The sequence below is a fragment of the Papaver somniferum genome, chromosome 4 (assembly GCF_003573695.1).
Source record: "Papaver somniferum cultivar HN1 chromosome 4, ASM357369v1, whole genome shotgun sequence".
Classification (NCBI taxonomy): domain Eukaryota; kingdom Viridiplantae; phylum Streptophyta; class Magnoliopsida; order Ranunculales; family Papaveraceae; genus Papaver; species Papaver somniferum.
Window position 1 is genome coordinate 42,343,335 of NC_039361.1, and position 22,713 is coordinate 42,366,047.

Below are 22,713 nucleotides of genomic sequence, written 5' to 3' on the forward strand. Positions count from 1 at the left end.
TGTGCGTAGTTCGATCAATTGGTAAATATGAACTTGATTGTCGGATAAGAATTGATTGGCACTTGGGTATTGGTCTTTGGTACCGTCCAAGTTATTTCTCATATCAATCGGGCTCACGGGTTTCTATCTGTTCGATTGCAGATTGTATTGAGAAATTGAAATATAACTCTTTGATATCTTTTTTGGTTGAGCTTTCTTTATTAGCTGGTGCTCTCGGAATTATATTGGAATTAGTCCATATAGATTTCTGAACGAATTATTGGGTTTGGTTGTTATACCCCCGTTTTTTCAGAATTTTTATCTGCTTATCCCATAACCGGATTACATTTGGACTTATAAAAACCGATTGTTGTTGTGTAATGCTAGAATCGGATTTCACATGTGTATCGAGTAAACCGATTCTTGTAATAAAAAATCCCAATTTTTCTGTAACATTTTTTTGTTAGAATCGGATTACATGAGCACTTATATAATCTGATTGTTATGTGTTATGTTAGGAATCAGATTTTAAATGTGTATCGAGTAAACCGATTGTATACCTTGAATTCAAAAATATGCATTCAATTCCATTGTTATTTGTCGCTTATCTCCATGTTCTACAGTCCAAACAAGGACAAGCAACAACGGCAAGCCGAAAAGAAATATAAGGGAAAAAATGACTTTGATTCTCCTCAGAGTTTGTTGGGACCTCGTCGACAGGAAGGTAAAAATTTGAATACTTCCCACCGAAGGGGCTCGGAGAGTAAAGCCAAATGGATCTGCATAAATGACCCAACACCTCAAGCGGAGCAACCAACACAAGAAGAATTTGATTCTGATACACGTATTGAAGAAGGAGCGGGTGATAGAGAAGTTGCTGAAGAAGAAACCGGTGAGGAGGAAGTTGATAAAGAAGAAATTGGTGGCAAGGAAGTTAATGAAGAAGGAATCGGTGGCAAGGAAGGTGATGAAGAATAAAGTGAGAATGAAACTGATGAAGAAGAAAGTGAGAATGAAGATGATGAGGAAGAAAGTGAGAATGAAGTTGATGAAGAGATAAGAGAAGTTCAAGAACAATTCCAAGGAGGATACGCTCAAGAACAAGGTAAGAAAAATGATAAGAAAGATGATCCAAATAAAAAGAAAAGGGACCACATGCCCCACCCGCTGAAGATGTTTCCTCGTGGCCCTGATGATACCGTTTACGGGTTATCCGGTGATGGAGGAAATTTGTTATGGGGGTACAAAGATAATTGGGACGTTGTTTCCTGTCATACCATAGTAACTACCTAAACCTTGTGCTATGTAACATAATAATTATTATCCATATAGTGTTTTCATTATTGTCAATCGGATTTGTTTTGTTTTATAGGATCACAAGGATGTCGTTCGTCGTCTGAATCCAGAAACTTCAATTACTATGATGAAGAATTGGCCAATGGAAGAACCAGAATCAACCGTTGGAGAAGTTGAGGAAGTAGTCGATCTAGTCAAATCTACGGGGTTGTTGCCTGCGGTTAAGGATGCACATAGTTCGGTACGGTCCGGGTTTCATAAGAACCCGGTACCTGTACCTCGTGTTGACCGTTTTTTTATTGTGAATACTTGTACATGTCCATGAACCTGTACTTGTACATGTACATGTACCGACAACACAAGTCCGGTTCCAGTCCCGTACCGGGTTTTTACCCAAAATTAAATTGAACAAAATGTCAACCCATAAATGCACATCAATATCAATCCATCAAACTCATTAAACACTGGAAACCCAAAGATCAGAACCCATGTTACAAAATTCCTACAAAATAAATTAATGGTTCCTAAGAAATTGAACAGAGATACAATAAAAAGGTTGTTTGATTGAATAGAGACCTAAACAGAATTAAACCACCAAATCCAGCAACTATCTTCAAGAACTGCGTCTTTACCAAAATCCATCAAACTCGATCCATTCCCATGTTCTTCGAAATTCAAAAGACTCCTTCACCCTTGATTTCAGTCACCACAATTTAAATAAAAACCCAAATCTCAAAAACCCTGTTGTTTGATTTCAACAGTTTCAGTGACTCAATCCATGACCAAATCGAAAATACCATACATCAAACATGCAATTAAATTATTTTTTGAAATAACTGAAGAAAAAGAAGAAGAAAAACTGAAAAACCCTAACTTTTGTTACTTTTTTTTGGTAACTGAAGAACAAAAGCAATGAGTGAATCTCACTGATGGTGGTGAATAATAAGAAGGTGGTGGTGTTAACCGGTATTATGTTGTCATTGATAATGAAGAAGAAGAAGAAGAAAAATGTGGTGGTGGTAATGGTGTTAACCGGTGCCGGTGTTGCTGTTCAGGGAAGAAAGAAGAAACAAAGTGACAGCGATGAAGGAGAAAAAGAGAAGCGAAACTGCGAGAGAGTACAACACCTATATTTAAACCTAATATGAATGGTTAATATTAAATCTAATAAAAAGCTCAATGGTTAGTATTAATTGGTTTATTTATTCCGGTACAGGCCAGGAATGGGATAGAACCGTTCCCTGCACCCACTCCTGTACCGGTTCCCACTCTCATTCTCGTTCCATGTACCCCATAAACCGGTTCCGGTTTATTTAGTCCGGTGCCACGCCGGTTTTTTTTGGTACATGTCGGTTCCTGTGCAGCCTTACCTCCGGTCAACAATTTGGTTCTTGGTTACGACAAACCTCTTTGTTCCGCTTTTGCCGAGAGATATTACGGGGAAGCAGATACTTTGCATTTTCTGTTTGATGAAATGACGATAACTCCAAATAATGCGAAGTTCATTAACGGGCTAAGCATAGAAGGTAAAGCCGTGAAGCACAAACGATACGCGCAAGATCTTGAGTCGGACAAGATTTACGCTTTCACCAAGAATGTATTCCAATGGGATGAGGAGATGACCAAGTCATAGATGAAAATAGGCAAAGCAAAGCATAGGATATTCCATCTCTCGAAGTTGAGGGACCTCTTCATGGGAACAAAGAAAATTCGTGCACATGGAAACGAGGTGACCAAGGAACGTATCTTCTCCACGTCCAATGCGTATTTCCTCTACATCCTGGGATCCGTTATCTTTCCCCATGTTTCTGGTACCCGTGCAAACGCCAACTTTATTCAGCTGTTGCAACCATTTGAAAAGATTCACGAATACTCTTGGGGAACTGCCATCCTTGCACACTCGTTGAACTAGTTGAGAAAGGATTCTAAGGATGAAAGAAACCAAATCGGAGGGAGTATCTGTAAGGACCCTCAAGCTCGTCAACGTTATTTAACTGGTCTAGCACTGATCAAGAGATGATTAAGCCGCTAATGACTCGACGAATTGGAGATGAACGTTAATTAATAGAAATTAATTTAACAACGATCTAGATGCGAAATTAGTACCATTGGATAGATTTCAAAGAGTTATGCGAAATGGGCTACTCGAACGTGTCATTCGGATACCGGACGAAACAAATTTCATCATATATGTATGAAGGGTAAAATTATCATTTCTCTTATAGACCGCCTGGATTCCCTTATCATTTCAATGGGTGTGTTAATATTTTCCTTGGTCTTATCTCAAGACCGTTCGAAACTCATTTCTTCTCTTCTTTTCTTCTTTCTTCTTCCTTTCAGTTCTTCATCTTCTCTTCTCTCTGTCGATTTCAAAATCAAAGATTTGAGTTTCTTTGATGTGAAAATTTCATAGAAGATGGTTATTAGGTTGAATCGAATGTGGGGGTGATAGTTCTGAAGTTTTTTGGGATCGAGAGAAGAATGAGATGATGCGGTTGTAGCTGAAATTAGGGTTTAAGAATGAATTCGAGTTTATAGGTGAATTGATAGGTTAATTAAACTGTGGATGGATGAAGAAAACGAGGGTTGTGGATGAATTATTGTATTGAAGTTGTTCTGATGATTAATTGAAGATTTAGGGTTTCTGGAAGAATTTCAAAGAAGAATTTGAAGATCAAATTTTTAAAGCATAGCTCGATTGAACCCACCAAGCGTTGGTATGTCAAGTTTGGTTGTCATATTTTAATGAATAAAAACTCATCTAAGAGTCGCTTGATTATGTACCAGAGACAACTTCATATAGGTTAGACTAGAAAGTCTAGGAATATTGAGACATACAAGTATTACTCGAATACCTGAAGCACGTGAAGAAGTAACGAGCTACAACGACGACATCATCCTTCCTCTTGAGGTTAGTTTTATTGACTTGTACAGTTTCATTCCTAACGTATCTTTCAAGTCGTGCTATATTGAAAACGTAAATGCGAAGCTGTGAATGAATATTTTACTCTAGTAGTGAGACATGATCATATGATCATAGTATTAAGGAATTAGGCTACGAAGTACAATGCTTGTAATACCCCTATATTCGGCATTGGTTGGCCGAATGGAATATAAGAAATGATTTGTCCTTTCCTAACACCGAGGCCTTTTCAGCACAAATGGCTCCAGAGTTGGCAGAAAACTCTGCAGTTAAGCGTGCTCGGGCGGAAGCAATCAAGGAATGAGTGACCATTCGGGAAGTTTCTGCTGGATTACCGCAGCGATGCCTGTTGAAAACCCCACACTGCCGGATATCAACAGTGGCTAAGTGGGGAAAGTATCGGCGGAGGGACGGGTCATTACAAATGGTATCAGAGCCGACGACGGTTCACCCGTCGAGGGTGGGAAGGTACGCTGGACGGGGTTGGTCCAGGTGCTTCTCATGAGGGGCAGGGAACGTCGGAGGTTTGGGCTTGAGAATATATTCAGGATCCGAGGACGTCTCCAATTTAAGGTGGTGGTATTATAGTACCCCGATATACGGAAGTGGTTGGCCGAATGGAATATAAGTAATGATTTCTCCTTTCCTAACACCGAGGCCTTTTCAGCACAATTGGCTCAAGAGTTGACAGAAAACTCTGCAGTTAAGCGTGCTCGGGCGGGAGCAATCCAGGGATGGGTGACCATCCGGGAAGTTTTTGCTGGATTATCGCATCGATGCCCGTTGAAAACCCCACACTGCCGGATATCCGCAGTGGCTAAGTGGGGACAGTATCGGTGGAGGGACGGGTCATTACAACGCTTATCTTTTGAACTTCGTAGATATGAAATGACATCGACATAATCTTATGAATGTTGTGATGATTATGTGAATGGGTAAAGGTGAAGATTTCAACCTAGGAAACAATGTTTTACATTTGTTTAAAGGAAGTACATTCATGAACTTGTTTTATGAATCGAAAGGGAAATCGCTAGGCTTATTAGTATTGTTATTTATTGCAAATCTTTGGATTACCAATATGTGTGAGATGGTAGAACCGATCGTAACTTGTTATGTATCTTGGTATAACTAATCACAATGCCTGACTTATGATTTGGTAAGACTAGTTTTGAATAATTAGTGTAACTGATCCTAAGTAATCACCTGAGATGGTATGATCGATATTTGTAATTGGTGTGACCGATCACAAAGAGTTGTGTAATCGATCCTTGTAATTGGTGTAACCGGACCTAGTAATTGGTGTAACTAATCCTAGTGACTGGTGTGACCGATCACAAGCAATACCATGTGTACATGGTAACCGGTCCTGGTAATTGACGTAACTGATCCTGATAACTGATGTAACCGGTCCTGGTAACTTGTTTGACCGATCACAAGTGTTCCATATTATGGTATAACTGATCCCAGTGATTGTTAGAACCGATTGAACCCATGAATGTGATTTGATATTTGATCAATCACATAATTGTCTTGGAATAAAGATGAATCAATTCTAAACTTGTTTGGAAGTATGGTATAATCGATTCCAAGATTGTAAATATGAAAGAGGATTTACAAAGAAAAGATGTCAACATACTTTGAACACGAACAGTAACTCTTATCTTTTATTGTTCAAAGATATTCCTTAATTACTCAAGGAGATCTCGTTCTGAAATAAATTAAGAATCTTTTAATTAAGGTTGTTAGTTTTATATGCTTTAATTACCAACAATTTAATGCATATCTCTAGAGAATAAAATTTAATAATGTACATTTACTAATTGGAGATTTTCTATTGAGAGATTTCGGAAAATATTGGACAAGCATTTACTGGAATTATGAAAACCGAATCTTGCCATTCATTGCATATCTTGATGATATTTTCAGTTTTGGAAATTCCTTGGTGTCCAAACATCCTTGGTCAATAAATACCTAAGTTTGCATTTCTAGCAAACTATCCTAAGATCCAGGCAAACCCCATCTTTTGAAAGTACCCTAATTAGGCAAAATCTCTTACGACCGCTCGTTTAAAGTCTTCTGTGGGATCAAGAAGCTCTACGAGTACCGTTGGTGGGAAACTAGATAATTGCAGTTTATTAGTTTTCGATTGATTTGATTGACTAACGGTTGTTGAACTTTGATTGCACCTAGTTTGTTTATTCTTGAGAATTTTCTCTTCTGATATAAGATTCACTCAAACTAGATCGAAGTATCGACGGGATCTTTAGAACTATTTGTAGATCTAAAGACATCTTGTGATAATTCATTGTTAACAGAATCAGTTCTGTGCGTGATTGATCACAAGAGAATCAAGTGGTGTTGTGCATGTTTAATTGAAGATTAAAGAAGATGTGAAGACGAAGAATATTTCTTATTGGTTTCTCATATCTTTATGTAGCACAAACCTTAATCAGCTGGGATCCAACTAGAATGGATTTTATTCGATTGATCAGTTGCGTGAGATCAGTAACACCTAATAATTCTCTTGATATATATTTTGATTATTACAAATCCGAATCTTATTACTTCGGTAATAGGGATTGGATTGATCTAACCAGGCAAAGGAGTTCATTAGTTTAAACGGAAGAGCCTTCACATATGACTTGAGATATCTTCATCTTAAAGAATCAATAGAGTTGTTACCAAACATATTTGTTGTTCCTTTACTGTTTGGAATACAATCCAAAATAATTTTTCCAGTGCGTGCACTCATCGAAGTCGGAAGCGTAGGGATACTGAAGAAAATAAGCTAGGGTTAGTTGTTTGGTCTCATCTATACGAAGTTGGTTTAGATTTTGTATAACGGCTTAATTCTGAGAGTATCCAATTCTGGACTAGGTCCATGGGTTTTTCTGTATTTGTGGTTTCCTCGTTAACAAAATCTTGATGTGTCTTTTACTTTTGTATTTCCGCAATTATAATTGTTTATTATAATTAGAAGTAAAATACACAAACGTTAACTCCGCTTTACTTGGTAGTTACCCTATAGAGTTTGGTTAAGTCCGCACCTATTATCAAATAATCGCACTTTGATTGTTGTATTGTCTCGATCTCGTATCCATAGACGATCACACAAAGTGTGAATACCGATTTGTCTTATTGTCTCGACTTTTTCCATAGAAAATCACTTTCGTTAAGAGGAATTATTGATGGATAAATTAAAGATTGTGGTGTATTTGAGATGGGTTTTGATCAGGTATGGCGTAGACTTGTTAGTATGAGTTTAATTTTGGTTTCAAAGCAAATTAGGGTTTCTGTTCTTCCCCAAAATTAACAAATTAGGGTTTTGTTATTCAAGTTTGATATGTTGAACTGGTTGGTATTTGAGTTGTTAATATTTAAAGAATGATGGGTTGTTGTTCAATTGAAGTTACGCATTTTATTTGTAGAAGATGAATTTGATGGTAAGGTTCTAACAAGAAGCAGATTTCTGAGGTTTGGATAAGTTGTTGGTGTTGGAGTTAAATTCGTGGGGAACTGAATATGAACTTCAGGTGTGTATAGTTGGTTGTTTGTATCATGGATATGGTGTAGATGTAGATAGTGATGATGCTTTTATGACTGAAGTGATAGAGAATGGTGGCATTGCAGAGTTGTTATGATGAATGAAATTACAGATTATGGGAATTATAAGTAATGTTGATAATAAAATGATTGAACTGAGTTAACTGTGGTGGTGTTGTAAGGTGCAGGGGTATGTGTAGATGAATATTGTTCTAGATTAGTGTCTTTGTATGGTGTTGAGGTGAGATGCAGCTGAAATTATGGTACTGGTGGAAAAGATTGTAATTGTGTTAAATTGGACTGCATAGTGGATGTGGATGTGTGTATGTGTATGGTAATCTGTATGAAATAGTCTTATGGATATAATATGGGGATGAGTGTAGTAAGTTAGTGTTACAGATGGTGGTGAACTGGTATGGGTTGCAGATGGAATGGGATGGTGTTGGTGCCGAGTTAAATATGACCTGCTGATGGTTTTGTGGGTTGCAACTGCAGTTCAAGTTGCATGTGATGATACAGGTCATGTAAGGTGGAATGGATTGTAATGAAGGTGATGTGTAAATGGAATTGGGGTCATGATGGTGGTGTGTTGAGACTGAGATTTGAGTATGGATGAATTGAAGATGAATGTTAGGATTTTGGAGATGTTAACGATATTGAGTTGGCAGTGTTAAGGTAATGATGTTGCAATGACAGTCAAGTTTGAGTTACAGTTTGGAGCAACATAGAAATTAGTATAACTCTTAGATTTTTTTATGCAGATAGGATATGTAAGCTTAAGTAAGTTGTAGTATTGTTATGACAGTGATCTTAGTGAAAACCCGCAAGTGCAGTTCAAGGTAAACTTGTATTACAGTTATATTGAAATTGTAAAACTCTTTTAGAATGAATAATTTATGTATTGATCAACTGAATAGAACCAGGTTAGTTGTGTTCTTGTAGCTGCAATATAGTTTAAACCTATTAGTCATCCCAGTCAGTTTAGCTGACACATTTTGTTTAGCTGACTCAGTGTATTTGACTGAGTCAGATATGTTGACTCACTGAGTTGACTCGTGTGACCAAATTGTTGACCGTTTACCTGACTTGACCTTGAACATACTTGACTGGACTTTGACTTTGAATGTTGACTTATGCTGACCGTTAGTTGACCCATTTGACTATTAGTGACCGTTAGCTGATTAGTTGAACCAGGCCTTGTGCTAATGGGCTGGTTTAGTGAACTTGGGTTTAGTACTATATGTTATTAGTTCAATAATTGGACCCCTTTGGTCCAAATTGATCTTTGGTTTCTTCTACAAAGATATTGATATTCATAAGACTAAGCTAGTGGAATATATAATCAACCTAATTGAATAAGAAAACCTTAGATGTGTTAAAGATAGATAATAAAATGGTAGAACCATAAATGGACTTAGAACCATTAGATAAACTTATATGATTCTTGTGTGAGCCATTTTGGCTGGATTCTTAGAGTTCTTGTGTAATTAACAGTTAGTCCTTATTAACAACGATCGATTCAAAAGATGAACCAGTGGATCTCGAGGTAGGCGAGGATTGTCATCAAAAGAGGTGGGAATATACATTAACTCTTTTGTAATCGTTGGTGTTTTCTTTTACAAAATTTATGTTTAACAAACTCATGCATTGTCTGATTGTATATTCCATGCATTGTTTAATTTTGATTTCTGAAAGTACTGTTACTTCTTTTAATCTTTCCATTGCTTGAAAATGAATTGTAATGCTTTGTTTGTCTTTATGAATGTTTGGAAAATATGAATTTCCATCTATATGTTTGGGAAATAAGAATTCCCGTCAGTGGTATATAGGATACGCTCCTTCATTTATATCTACTTTCTTTCAGGATTTTATGCTTATCTAGGTGTGTAATTGTCACCAATATTACGGGTGTGTACAGTCACTTCTAGGTGTGTAATTGTCATCAATATTACTGGTGTGTAAATGTCAACACAGAAATCATTGTTTGAAAGAAGGAGTTAGTTCCATATACATGATTATTTGTTTCAGTGAGCTAGTTGTAATTTAATGTTTGAGAAAACATGTATTGTTTTCCAAATCATGCCATGATTACTTAAAAGTTAAATGTTACTCCCTCCGTCCCACTATTAAGTGACCTATTTCAAGTTTGCATAATTTTTAAGGCAAACAAGGGAAAAGAGTATTTTTAAGCATATTTTACAATTATACCCTTATGGATAATAATTAGTGAAATTTTGAAATGATTTATCTTTCAAACTACACCACGGATGTTCGCAAACCATTGAAAAGCATTTTAAACACCTACTTAACGAATATAAACATGCCTATCAAATTATGCGTATTTCTTATATTTCTTATAATCAATTAAAAGGATAATTTTAGAAATATCTCCTTGTTTATTGATACAGGTCACTTAATAGTGGGACAAAATGTAAAAGTAAATAGGTCACTTAATAGTGGGACGGAGGGAGTATTTCTACTGGGCACCCCTTTTAGGGATGACGTGCTCACTCAATCCCCACTTTCAGTTTCAGTGACATATCAAGATGTGCACGTAGTGATGGAAGCTTCGAGGAGTTGATTACGTTAGATAGTTAGCTTCCGCTATGTTTATTTTGTGTTTATATTCTATTTGTAAATCAACTCACTATTGAATATGTATCATTTGATAGGAATTCTTGTATTTATTTCAGAGAGGGTTTAAATTCAGGTTAATATTTTGGATTAGTCAGCTGCTAGCTTTGGGGGCGTTACAGTATCGCTCTTCTGCAGGCGTGGATATATTTGCAGTTCCCAATATTTGCTGAAAGGGATTTCGAGAACGAGCATTGGGAAGATAACTTTTATGGGGACATGTACACTTACAATAGTAAGTCTAAGTCCCAAGATGTGTATTATCTGAAGTTGAGACGCAAGTTGGACAACTTGACGACGAAAGATGTTGTCTTTGACCCTTACACGAAAAATGGTTGGGTACGCCGAGCAACAAAGTTATTTTGGGCCTTTGTTTCACCCAAGAGGATATGTAATGTACAACCCGACGAGAGTCGCAAGACAATACGGATACGTACAAAAAATCCCAAAGGAGCACAAGAAGTTTAAAATCAATGAGAAAAAAAAGCGAGTCATTGGATAATGATATTGAGATTGTTCACCACCCTTTACCGAGAACCGAGAACCGAAACCCATTTTCCAGTAGCAAGTACCCCGGTTGGGTAGGAGACAATGTTCACCACCCTTTACCATCATGTGAATATTGGGAAGACAGAAGGTTCAACGGATATGGTATGGATGGTTGATCGAAAACAGATGATGAGGGAATTTCAGGTTACATGTCGTGGTACCTCAATGTTTCGCATACTCGAGTGATACGAGTAGATGAGAGGCGGCCCCAGATAGTGGACAAATATACATCTCTCGAATACCTGGTGCGTATTGTTACTCAATTATAATTTTGTTAATTTTTTTAGCATTATTTGTTGAATGTTTGTTGTTTAAAATGGCAACAGAGAAGACGAGTCGGGCACTTGATAACCCAATCAAAGCTAGATATCATGGAAGGGGAAAATGTTACGGCCAATAAAAAGATGATTGATGAATTGAACAGTCCCGAAGATGTTAAAGCGGGTGCAAATTTTGGGGAACCGGTGGTGGAGGAGCCAAAGAAAAAGAGGAAGAGGGTCACCAGAAAAGGTAAGTCTGAAGGTGCATCGAGCATCTCCCAACCTGCTAAACGAGGACGAGGTGGTCGTGGACGTGGTCGTGGTGGGGATGTTCATGAATGAATAGTTTCGAACTTATGTCTTTAACTACGGATAATCACCGAGTCAAAACTTATGTCTTAAACTTATTTTCAAAATATGTTTAGTTATATTCCTAGTTTATGAATGATTGAATCTGTTTTTTTTTTTTTAAATTGTTTGTGTTTGTCTAAGACGCGACAAAGAACCAACTACAATGTGTGTGTGCAAAAAATGCAGGATTCTGGTTGTTTTTTATACAGAATTGGTTTACATGTACCTATATAAAATCCGATTCTGACAGTTCTCCAGGGGTGAAATTTCATAATCGGGTTTTGAGGGTGGACCATATAGACCGATTCTGAAAATTTCATTCACCTGGTTTGTAAGTGTTCAGAATCGGTTTATGCGGATACTTTTAAAGACCGATTCTGAGAAAACAAAATAATTCAGAGTTTTGATAACCTTGAGAATCGGTCTATGTGGGCATTTCATGTAATCTGATTCCTGTGAGAAAAAGTGACATTTTTTCAGTAACTTCTTTTTTTTTTTGACAAGAATCAGATTACAAGTGAAATATTAAAAACCGATTGTTAAGAGGCAGATTTTGACAACCTTTAGAATCGGTATATGTGGGCATTCCATGTAATCCGTATCTACTAAGGAAAAGTGACACATTTTCTGTAACTTTTTTCGCCAAGAATCAGATTACATGTGCAATATTAAAATCCGATTATTGAGAGGCACATTTTGTATGATTTTTCAAGGACACAATCGGTCTATGTGGACATCCTTAAAATCCGATTGTGTGAATTGAATTCGAAAAAAATAGTCGTTGAGTCTTTATCTATATAAAGACAACCTCTTTGAGCCACTCCCACATCACACACTTAGTCTAGAAAATGGAATGGGATCCGGAAGAATATAAGCAGCTCGTGAAATTGGAACCGTATGAAGATTTGTGTTTCGTTAAATCGTTTGCTGATACATTTCGTGAACGTCCGAATGAAATATATTCAATGTTTTGGAAGAGAGTTAAAGAGTTCTTTTACGGGTGTACCGCGGATCCCAAGAACTGCAAAGGGAAGGACTTGACATTTCTATTCAACTACATAAAAAGTGCAATGCGAGAGTATGTTAAAGTTTGAAATATGGTGTACCAACATCATCCACAAGTTCCTCTTGGGGAAAAAGTGAGTAATCCGATAATATTTATACTTATGTCATCGTTAAAAATTCACATACTAACATTCAAGAATTTATTGAATTTCAGCAGGAACGTTTCAATGGGCTATGGAGAATTCGTAATGGGGAAACTAAGTTCATTCACCAAAAAGAATATACGACGTTGTACCGACGTGCTCGGAGGTTCATTGACAAATTTGATGTGTCAAATTCTAGAATTCTCATACTGAATCCTATATATGTAATGCGCTAATTTCCTAAACTATGTAATAAATATTTTGTTTCTGAAAGTAAGGTATAATCGGATTAGGTGGACATCCATAAACACCAATTTCTCCAATCGGTTTATGTGGCTATTGAAAAAACCCGATTATGGGTTTACTTCATCATTTGAAAAAACTCAACCCAGAATCAGTTTACAACTGCACTAACATCAACCGATTATGGATCGAGTTTTCAAAAAAATAAAAAAAAAATCAAGTTTTGATGATAAATTCATGGTAGTTAATTTCAGGGTTAACTTAATTAAACATCATTTAATTACCCAAATTAGCACTAATTAATCAGAGGTACTTTTGCCATTTAGTAAAATAGTTGGATAATGGGCTTATCCATTTTACTTCAAAATATATTTTTTTATCTTGCATTATCTGCGGCCACCTCCGTTGAGACGTACTTGACAAAAAAAAATCCACCTAAAATGCACGTTAATTTGTGGATGGCCCACTTGAATATTCCCCGTTCATCTAATAAAATTCGGTTTTTTCTTTATTCATTTTTGGTTCTCAACTTTCTTTTTTTTACAGGAAATGATACATTAATGGTGGGTTTGGATGTAGAATTTTAAAGGTGGAATTTATGGGTTCAAGGGATTTGGTAGAATTATGTTTCCCTCTATATGTTTGGTTTCCCGAATCCTTGGAATCACGTTTTCTACGGGATTCAGTTTTCCAGCAAAATACTCCATATGGAGTCCGACCCCTCCCCCTAAGATTTGCTGGGAAATTTATCAAGAGATCTATGGACCCATTTTTTTAAAACTCTAAATCCTATATATATACAATTCTAAGATTTGAGGTTAATGCCAAACGTTACAAAGACTTTAATACAAGAAAATTCCATAAATCCTATGAATTTTAATTGAGCTACCAAACACACAAGGAATTTACATGAATCCCAGAATTCGTAATCCCATGGAATTATAAATTCCTGGAAAGGGTGAACTCTGCAAACAAACTCACCATAAGAACTTAAACTCTAAACTAGACTTTTACATGAGGGAAGTATTTCATCGGATTTTCAAACTCTCGAGCGGAGACTCGATCCGCTGACCTCCTACTTGAGAGTCAGGCCCCTGGTCCTGACCAACTGGGCTAACCCCTTATGGTTTTTTTTGGTTCTCAACACAGTTACTTGTACTACAGTTCCACTAGGTTGTCTTCCACTGACACCATTGCTAGACGCCATTAACGATTTCTTTACCCTATTCAGTATTACAATGATGGAGATGTATTACCCAACTCACTGTGAGTAGCAATTGTTTCAATCTTATTAATTGCGGCATCTTTATTATGTCTGTATTGGATTTTCTATTCGGATTAGGATTTTGCGCATTAATCAATAATACTCTTAGGGTTTAGAACCCCCATAAGTAGATTTGTTTCCTTTAAAGATCTCATTCCCTAGTTCAATTGAAAAATAATGTGATTTTTTTTTTTTGAGGGGCATTTGCCCTAAGTTGCTTTTGTGGAATTTTTGACATTCAAATTATATATGTTTCATTTGCTCAAATCTTTGCAGGAAATGGAAAGTACAAGAATTGATATGCTTGCAGTGGAGGAGGAGGGCGTTTGCGATGTTAATGTAGGAAATGGCCAGTGGCAGCAGGGTAATGAGCAACATTTGGAAGGGAGCGAAAAACTTGAAGAACCTAAGGTAGGTATGGTGTTTAGCTCCCAAGATGATGTTTATCATTATTATACAAATTATGGTATTCAACAAGGCTTTCGTGTTAATAGAAGATCAACACGATGTGATGATTATGGGATTTTAAGATATTTCACATTTGCATGTTCTCGAGAAAAAAAGAGAGCGAGCACATCAAAAAATAGATACTCGAACCTCACTTCAGGAACTAATTGCCAGGCTAAGATAAGAACTATAATGCAATGTGATGGTAGTTTTAAATTGAGCGGTGTTGTGCTTGAGCATAACCATCCGCTGACGCCAGGCGAGACACGGTGTTTTAAATATAAGAAATTGGATCAAGATGCCAAAACCAGAGTACGTCAGCAGTCGCGGACAAGTGACATTGTTCAAACTGGGGTATGTGAAACGCTAATGGTTGGGGATAAAAGGTCTCGAAATAACTATGGTCAGGTGAAAACATCAATACTTGAGGAAGGTGATGATGCAGTTTTACAGAATTTTTTTGTTAAAATGCAAACTAGTAACTCAAATTTCTTTTATGTGATGGACATGGATGAAGAGTGTACTGTAAGAAACATATTCTGGGCTGATGCAAGGAGTAGGGCAGCGTATGAAGACTTTGGAGATGTTGTTACACTTGACACTTCATATCTCAGAAATAAATTTGCTCTGCCTTTGGTTCCTTTTGTCGGCGTGAATCATCATGGACAATCTGTTTTATTAGGATATGCTTTGCTGAAAAATGAGGATGTCGGGACATTCTTGTGGTTATTTAAATCTTGGTTGGCATGTATGATGGGAATTCCTCCAAAAGCCATTATCACTGATCAATCCCAAGCTATACAAAAGGCTGTTCAAACTGTCTTTCCTAATGTCCAATATCGGTGGTGCTTATGGCAAGTGATGAAAACGACTCGAGAGAAGCTGAAAGGATGTTCTCAGTATAAAGCTATTAAAATATCTTTGGAGAATTCTGTTTGCGAGTCTACCAGCAAAGATGAGTTTGAAGATGAATGGAGAAAAGTGATTGAGAAATATGGTCTTCATGACAACGAGTGGTTAAAAGAACTGTATGTCGAGCGGCATCGCTGGGTTCCAGTTTATACAAAAGAAACTTTTTGGGCAGGAATGTCAACTGCACGACGTAGTGAGAGCAGTTGTGCACTATTCAATGGGCACGTGAACTCCAAAACGACTTTGAAGCAGTTTCTAGAGCAGTATGATAACATTATAAGAAGTAAGGTCGAAAAGGAAAGCCGGGCAGATTATGAATCTCTGTATTCAAGGTATGACTGCATGACTCATTATGAGATTGAGAAACAGTTTCAAGAAGTTTACACCAGTGCAAAATTTAAAGAATTTCAGGATGAGATAATGGGAAAGCTGTATTGTTATACCTCTCTTGTTAAGGAGGAAGACTCTATTTTTGTAATTCAAGTCACCGAGCATGTTAAAGTTGGAGACAGTGAGAAGGATGCAAAGTTTATTGTTAACTTCAGTGCAGTAGACTGTGAGCTGAATTGCACATGTCATTTGTTCGAGTTTAGCGGGATTATATGCAGGCACACACTTTCTGTCCTAACCCAAAGTAAAGTGCAACAAGTGCCATCTAAGTATATTCTCTCTAGATGGAGGAAGGACATTAAACGGAAATGCTCTTTTGTTAAAGCCAGTTACCAAGATTTGGATGTCAATCCAAGTGCGCAGCGATACCATGAGATGTGCAGGTATTTCCATGAAGTCGCAACGATGTCAGCAGATTGCAAAGACCAGAGTATCACTGTGATGAATGCTTTACATGAATTAAAAGCAAAAATTGGTATGCGGTTTAGTCAAAGCAATGTAGTCGCACCTGTTGTTTCGCCAAATGGTGTAAATGCCAACAACCAAAGAAGGCAAGAAATAAGAATCTGCCTAGCTCCATGTAATTAGCATGTAATTAACCAAATTTCAAGTAAATATTTTTTTTTGGTAGTTACCTACAAATTTGGTTCTCATTTAGTCATTTTTACCTGTGATACCTTCGACTAATATTTGTGTCCATTGTCCTAACACCAGGTTAACTTTTTTCTTTTCTGTGGACTAGCCCATGGAAATTACTAGCCCCATCGAACTCTTGGTAAATTTGACTTTACAGCAATTTCCATTAGAGATTATGCAACTGAAATTCGGCCTAAGACCCGAGAGAATTCTATCAAGTTTCGGTTGAAGAAATTTGGTGCCTTCGCAGAATGGAACTAAGAGACTGAGATGGGTACTTATGTACAAATTCGACTCCTCCTGACGTTCCATGAACAGAAGGTGAGTTCTAAATTGAATAAAGTGTCCCACGTTAATTTGTGGATGGCTCACTTGAACCGCATGAGTTGGATACATGGAACTGTGTGGGATTCGAATCACTCAAAGATTAAAGATTTAAGCTCGTCTGTGTGCTTCATTTGTAAAAATCATTTTCTTTTTGGGATATATTTAAGAAAAATTTAAACTTAAAAAATTTGGGATACATTTAAGAAAAATTGAAAATTTTGGGCCCCAACATTTTGAGGCTGCCTATGCCTAGAGTCCTAGACTATAACAGTTCTGCTTCCATTTCCAATGCCTGTGACGCCTCCATTACTCACCTGCCTTTTCACTTCCGCGTCCACTCTACTCTTGGGAGAAGCAACTTTGGCATCAGTACAATTCAACCCTTCGACATTGTTTTCATTACTCAAGGAAGTGTCAGTATCTACTGCGGAATTCGCTTCAGAGGCAATAGGTAATCCAAGTTGGTGGGGTGGTGTTGGTGGAGAGTTTCCAGAAGATCCAGGGGGGAGGAAAACACCAGTTCCAGGAAGTGGGAATCTAGGTGGAGGAGGATATCTAGCTGGAACAACAGCAGTCCATCCTGCTGATGCAGGTGGAGGGACGAGAACTGGTGCAGGATAAGGTACTGGAGGCGCCACCGGGGCTGCAACAAAAACTGGTTGAATGCTGTTGAGAGGTGTGAGGTGTGGTGGATGGATGGATGGGACCGGTAATACTCCGGTTGCTGAAATAGGTATAAAATGTTTAGGACGGAACTGATTTGGTGGCCTCAGAGTTGGTGGGCCCCATGGTAAGGCCGAGGCTGATGGTCGTATAGAGGAGGGAATGACCATATTTTTCTTTGGCTGAAACTTAGTGAAGGTAATAAGTATGCGTTGTTTGCGGATGGAAGGTAGTGCATGTTTAGCAAAATCCGCGCTTTTACCTTCTAGAGAGAGCAGCGTTCTGCATTTGTAAAGAAAAACGTCAGAAGAAGTTAGAATTCATTACTTGAGAAACATATATTTCCTAACAGGTCCTTCCTATCATTCGTATTCTCATGATAGACACAACCCTAACTGAACATTATGATAATTCAATAAACCTGTAGCCGTAGTCCCAGAAAGTGAAGCTAGATATGTATGATCACAAATGTACACAGATCATGGTTAAATAGAGAGTGTGGCATGAAAGTTTGACAGAGATATATCCACTTTCTGTGGCGTGGTCCTAACTGTTGCACTCTTTTGAATTCAGTTTAGCTGTTTACACTTGAACATCAATCCCGATGTTCCATAGTCTCTAGCTCACCATAAGTCATAGCAAAACAGTGTCAATCAGCGACCATGACTCTGAATCAATTAAAGGAGAAAAAACTAGTGAATGCTTACCCAGAAGCAAGAGAAAGTTTGAGAGAACCTCTGTAATCTCCGGGATGCTCTGTAGCAATTACTCTTCCAAAGGTCACATCACATTCAGTCAAAAACAAAATGCAAACAGGCCTTCCAAACCAAGGTGGACACATATGAGGTTGTGAGTGATCTCCCTAAGGAAATAAAAATATTTAGAAATTAGTCTCGCAATAACTTAATCCTGTCAGCATCTTCCAGCATGAGCGAACCCAGATTAATGATATTTTATTTCGTAAAAGTATTCTGTTTTGAAAACAAATTCCTAACAGCCAGTCTTTAAGATGGGTTTTATGCTCTCACATTAAAAAAAAAAGGATTAGAAACAATCAAAGCCACACTTGTACGTTTTCTTAGAACCTTGTTACTACTCTGTGAAGAGGCACTTACCTCATTGAAGTAGTCAATGATGCAAGAATCTGGTTTCATGTTTATAACTTGCGCCTGAACCAAACGCTCAATAACGTCTTGTAGAACGTCAGGAATTGGTTCTGTCCTTCTATCTGTGACATTGTTTTCAAGGGTATTCTATTAAATAAATTATCCATAAAATAAAAGAAAACATGGTGAGACTGATAGTTAGAAATTCATGCCTTTGGAATTTCCAGCAGCAATTTCATCTTCCAGAGGTGAATCGGCCACTGGGAGGCCCAACTGAATCATTTCTCTTCCATGCCCCTTTATGGGTCTTTTGGAGACAACATATGTCTGTCCTGCTTTAATTCAGACAGCAACATTAAAATTTGAGAACCAACGTGTTATTAGAAATGTTAGTAACGCCAAACATGTGTTTTGAGCTAAATTATATAAATATTAACTGGAAACCTAGCAAAATCTCCAGTCAACTGGACATGACATGCTTACATAGTTGCAGATGAATTCACAAATACTTCATGTAGAACATACTGTTTTGTCTAGCAAAAAAAAAAAAAAACAAGAAAAAAAAAGAAAAAAGAAACAGCATCATGTATGCCTAGTTCCAGCTCCATTTGATACAAAGCATCCCATAAGCTGGATGCCCAGAGTATAAAAAGAAACAAAATACTTCATTGAGTAACGAAGTGGCACTTTTAACCCCTACTTATTTTCGGTTTTAGTTTTTTAATTTTTATTTAACCCCACTGGGAACATGGTTCCGGCTACATTTTAAACACAAGTGTTTGTTCCAACCTATGCAACCAAATCAGTTATCTCTTTCGCCCCACTATGTATCTTGACGAGCAAATCTTCTACTGTTTTACACAATGTGCAGCAAATGAGAGCCGCGTCTCTTGATTATGACAAGAGAGTAATAAAACTACTCAAGTAGCTAGATCAACCTTTTAAGAGTTGATGAATACATTTAAAACTTTTTATCAACGGTTAAAAACAAATGCTCCTTTAAAATCTAAATTAAAAGAAGAGAGACTTGCCTTGGAAATGCCCTCTTCGTCCTGCTAGTCTCAACTCATTTGTCAATGAAGTAACCTTTGTGATTTCTGAACTGTTAAATAGTTCTTCGTACAATTTAAGTCCTTCAACAACATTCACCTGAAGAATGTACCTTTATTTTAGATGCCAATATAAACATGGAAGAAAATGTAAAATCTCCTGGAAAGAGCTGACAAGATTGAACCTCTAGTAGCCTACAAAATCATACCTCCTTTCCATCGAAGACCTCGGTGGCCACACATCTACTGAAAACGGGAATCACATTATGTTTCTCATCATGTTTTTGTATCTTATCTGCACCACATTTAGCAAACGCAAATAGTTACTAGGTATGAAAAATGTCGGTACAATGGGTATGCACTATGCAGTTTTTTTGTTCTTTTCAATTCTCAGAACTCCTTTTCGCGTCAATTTTTTTTTCTCAGAACTATGATTACTGGGATTAACCTTACAAATCATTATCAAATAGACACTTCAAATGAGCCAAGGATTGATATTTCTTTATGCCTCTTCCATCTAGTGTTATAGATTTTAACATATTTGGAACTTAAAAAGCTCTAACTACACGTGCTCTAAGACCCAAAACAAACCAGTTAAACCTTACTAGAACACACCAATAGATTCCTTTTCTCTTCAATAAACAAAATGTTCAGAAATTTCAAGCAAACAAACCTGTTGAAACTGAAATACCTCCATCAACCTCTGCCTCGGGCTTTGAAGCATCACTCTTGGTTCCTAGAAAAGAACATTACGTACTAGACATAGTTAGAGAACCACGAATCTAGAGTATGATGACAGTAACTTAGTAAGTTGAACAAAGAATATGTTAGAGGATCAGACACACCCATAATGTACTAGATATGCTAATCTGATGAAAGCAAGAAGATCATCTATAACCTCGTATTGTATTGTGACAAACATGCAGTTTTTGCATATATCGTAAAACCGTGGAATTGAAAGAAGAGTATACATATGGGAAAGATGTTCAAACAATAGCTTTTAATGGTAATGCTTACAATTTTTGAGCTTAACATAATGAAAATACACTCAAAACTAAAAATGGGATTGCTTTTTTCTGTTTGCTGTTAAAAATGTTTCCCTCAAAATAGATTGGTAACGTTCCTGAACTTATTACGTGAGTTGTTCTCTTAACAATTAATACTACCATGACTACATTATATTACCTTCCTTGACCTAAAAAGGAAACACAGGTTTACTACATTTTGTTACTTCTATTATTCAGCGATGTAATGCCTATAAGATAACTTCCTTGACCTACACATTGCAATGCCCGCCGTTCAGATTACAAATTTATCCAAATTAGAAACCTATAAATTACGTTATCAAGATATTCTTTTATTAGTAGAAATCAACATTTGGAATATAATAAAAATAGACGCAGAAGTTAAAATTACCTTCCTTTGCCTCCTGAAGACCATCATTTTTACCTTCTTCTAAACTTTCAACATTATCGATCTTTTTTGTTTTCAAATCTTCTTTCCCATCAGCTGAACCGTTATTTACAAATTGAGCCTCATTTCGATGACTACTACTACTACGAGATTCCAAATTCAAAATCTGATCTTCCTTAACATTATACTGAGCCTGTCTGAAACTAACATTCTGTGGATGCAATTTCTTGTCAGAAACTTTCATCTGACCTCCACCAAAATTTCTGTGTTGCTTCCTCATTGTCACTTGTTGTACTGCAAACATAATATCAGTAATCGGAAAGTACTGTTGCATACAAAGAACATGATTCCAATTAGACCGCCTTTGATTAATACAACCAAACACAGAATTATACTCTCCAGGTTCTCCTCCCCCAATTGATTTCAAATGATCAAGTAACACATCAATTATGGCATTAGATGCAGCAAATTCTCCTCTTAACCATGAAATAAATCCATCACGTTCATCTGGAATCCATTGTCTCAGAGGAGGAGGAGAAGGATAATGATGGATCTCTCCACCTCCATTGTTATTAGGAGGAAACTGCGTTATTTTGTCTGACATCAACATATTTACTCCTGATGGCATTGCCATAGAATTCAATTCTCTACACTTACACAATTTTAATCAAAACATACTCGATTTCAGATCTATAACTTGTTAAATTACAAAACTCGGAAAATCAATCAACTGTTTTTTACACTAGACTATACTCAAAAACTACAATCGATTATGAAATCGCTAAATCAAAACAAATAATGTGAGTCACTGAACTCAAAGAAACCGATTATAAATCCGATCCAGCAGTTGATAACAGCAGAATCAAAATGCAGCAAACAAACAGAAAATTGAGATTCCTCGGCAGAAATTCCCTAGAACTACTTAATTAACTTTGACTAAATCTCCAAGATTGAAAAATCAAAATGTAGTTTGTCACTATCACTCCAGATCTGGTACGCGTTTCGTCTTTCTGTGTATTTTTTGAAGGTTTTTAATGGCGGTGCTAAATTTAATTCTTCTCTCAGTCTTTGTCTCTGTGTCTCGAACCAGGAAGGGTAATTTTGTTTTTTTGACTATGAGGGTAGTTTGAGTAATTATATACTCATTTTCTTTTGTTCCAAGTCTACCAAACTTACTTTATACGTTTGTTCATTCAATGATCTTCATTCTTCGACTCTTATTTGAAAGAAAAAAAAAGTTGTTGGTGGTAACAAATTTCTGATCTCGATTTATTTACTTGTTACTGCCGGTTAAAAAGTTGCATTTTCTTTAGTTTCTTGGTCTTACTCCATTGCGTATTCTGAAAGCTCAAACCATGGGGCGCGCATATAAGCATCGAAACCGGCTCGCTAGAGTACAATAATAAAATCACTTGTAATGTATCAGTGACCTGAGTTCCACACATGTCAGCACCAATTATTTTATTTATCAGAGAGTTGGACACTTATCAGCACCGAATTATTTATGGATCAAACAAAAATGATATGAATTCCATAGATCGTGGAAAATGTTGGGCAACTACCGTAGACGGTTGTGCTAT

The 22,713-nt window shown here is 36.9% G+C and overlaps 2 protein-coding genes across 3 annotated transcripts in view; one reads left to right on the top strand and one right to left on the bottom strand.

Annotated features, from left to right (window-relative positions):
* Positions 1–16,573, top strand: part of LOC113275271 (protein FAR-RED IMPAIRED RESPONSE 1-like) — a 42,077-nt gene extending 25,504 nt beyond the window's left edge. The window contains exon 2 of the mRNA XM_026524745.1: positions 14,467–16,573. Within this exon, the coding sequence (XP_026380530.1) occupies positions 14,470–16,527 (2,058 nt within the window). The 5' untranslated portion in view covers positions 14,467–14,469 and the 3' untranslated portion in view covers positions 16,528–16,573. The remainder of the gene's footprint in view (positions 1–14,466) is intronic.
* Positions 16,574–17,025: 452 nt separating this feature from the next.
* On the bottom strand, positions 17,026–22,298 carry LOC113275272. 2 transcript variants are annotated; one of them, XM_026524747.1, is made up of 8 exons: positions 21,137–22,298; positions 20,394–20,456; positions 19,930–20,015; positions 19,703–19,820; positions 18,884–19,003; positions 18,681–18,793; positions 18,273–18,427; positions 17,026–17,847 (listed from the first exon to the last, which is right to left on the bottom strand). In XM_026524747.1, the coding sequence occupies exons 1-8, from the start codon at positions 21,765–21,767 to the stop codon at positions 17,160–17,162; spliced, it is 1,974 nt and encodes a 657-aa protein (XP_026380532.1). In that variant the 5' UTR covers positions 21,768–22,298; the 3' UTR covers positions 17,026–17,159. The 2 variants fall into 2 exon arrangements, with proteins under 2 accessions (XP_026380532.1, XP_026380531.1); XM_026524746.1 differs by having other exon boundaries at positions 18,884–19,006.
* Between the last annotated feature and the right edge of the window lie 415 nt (positions 22,299–22,713).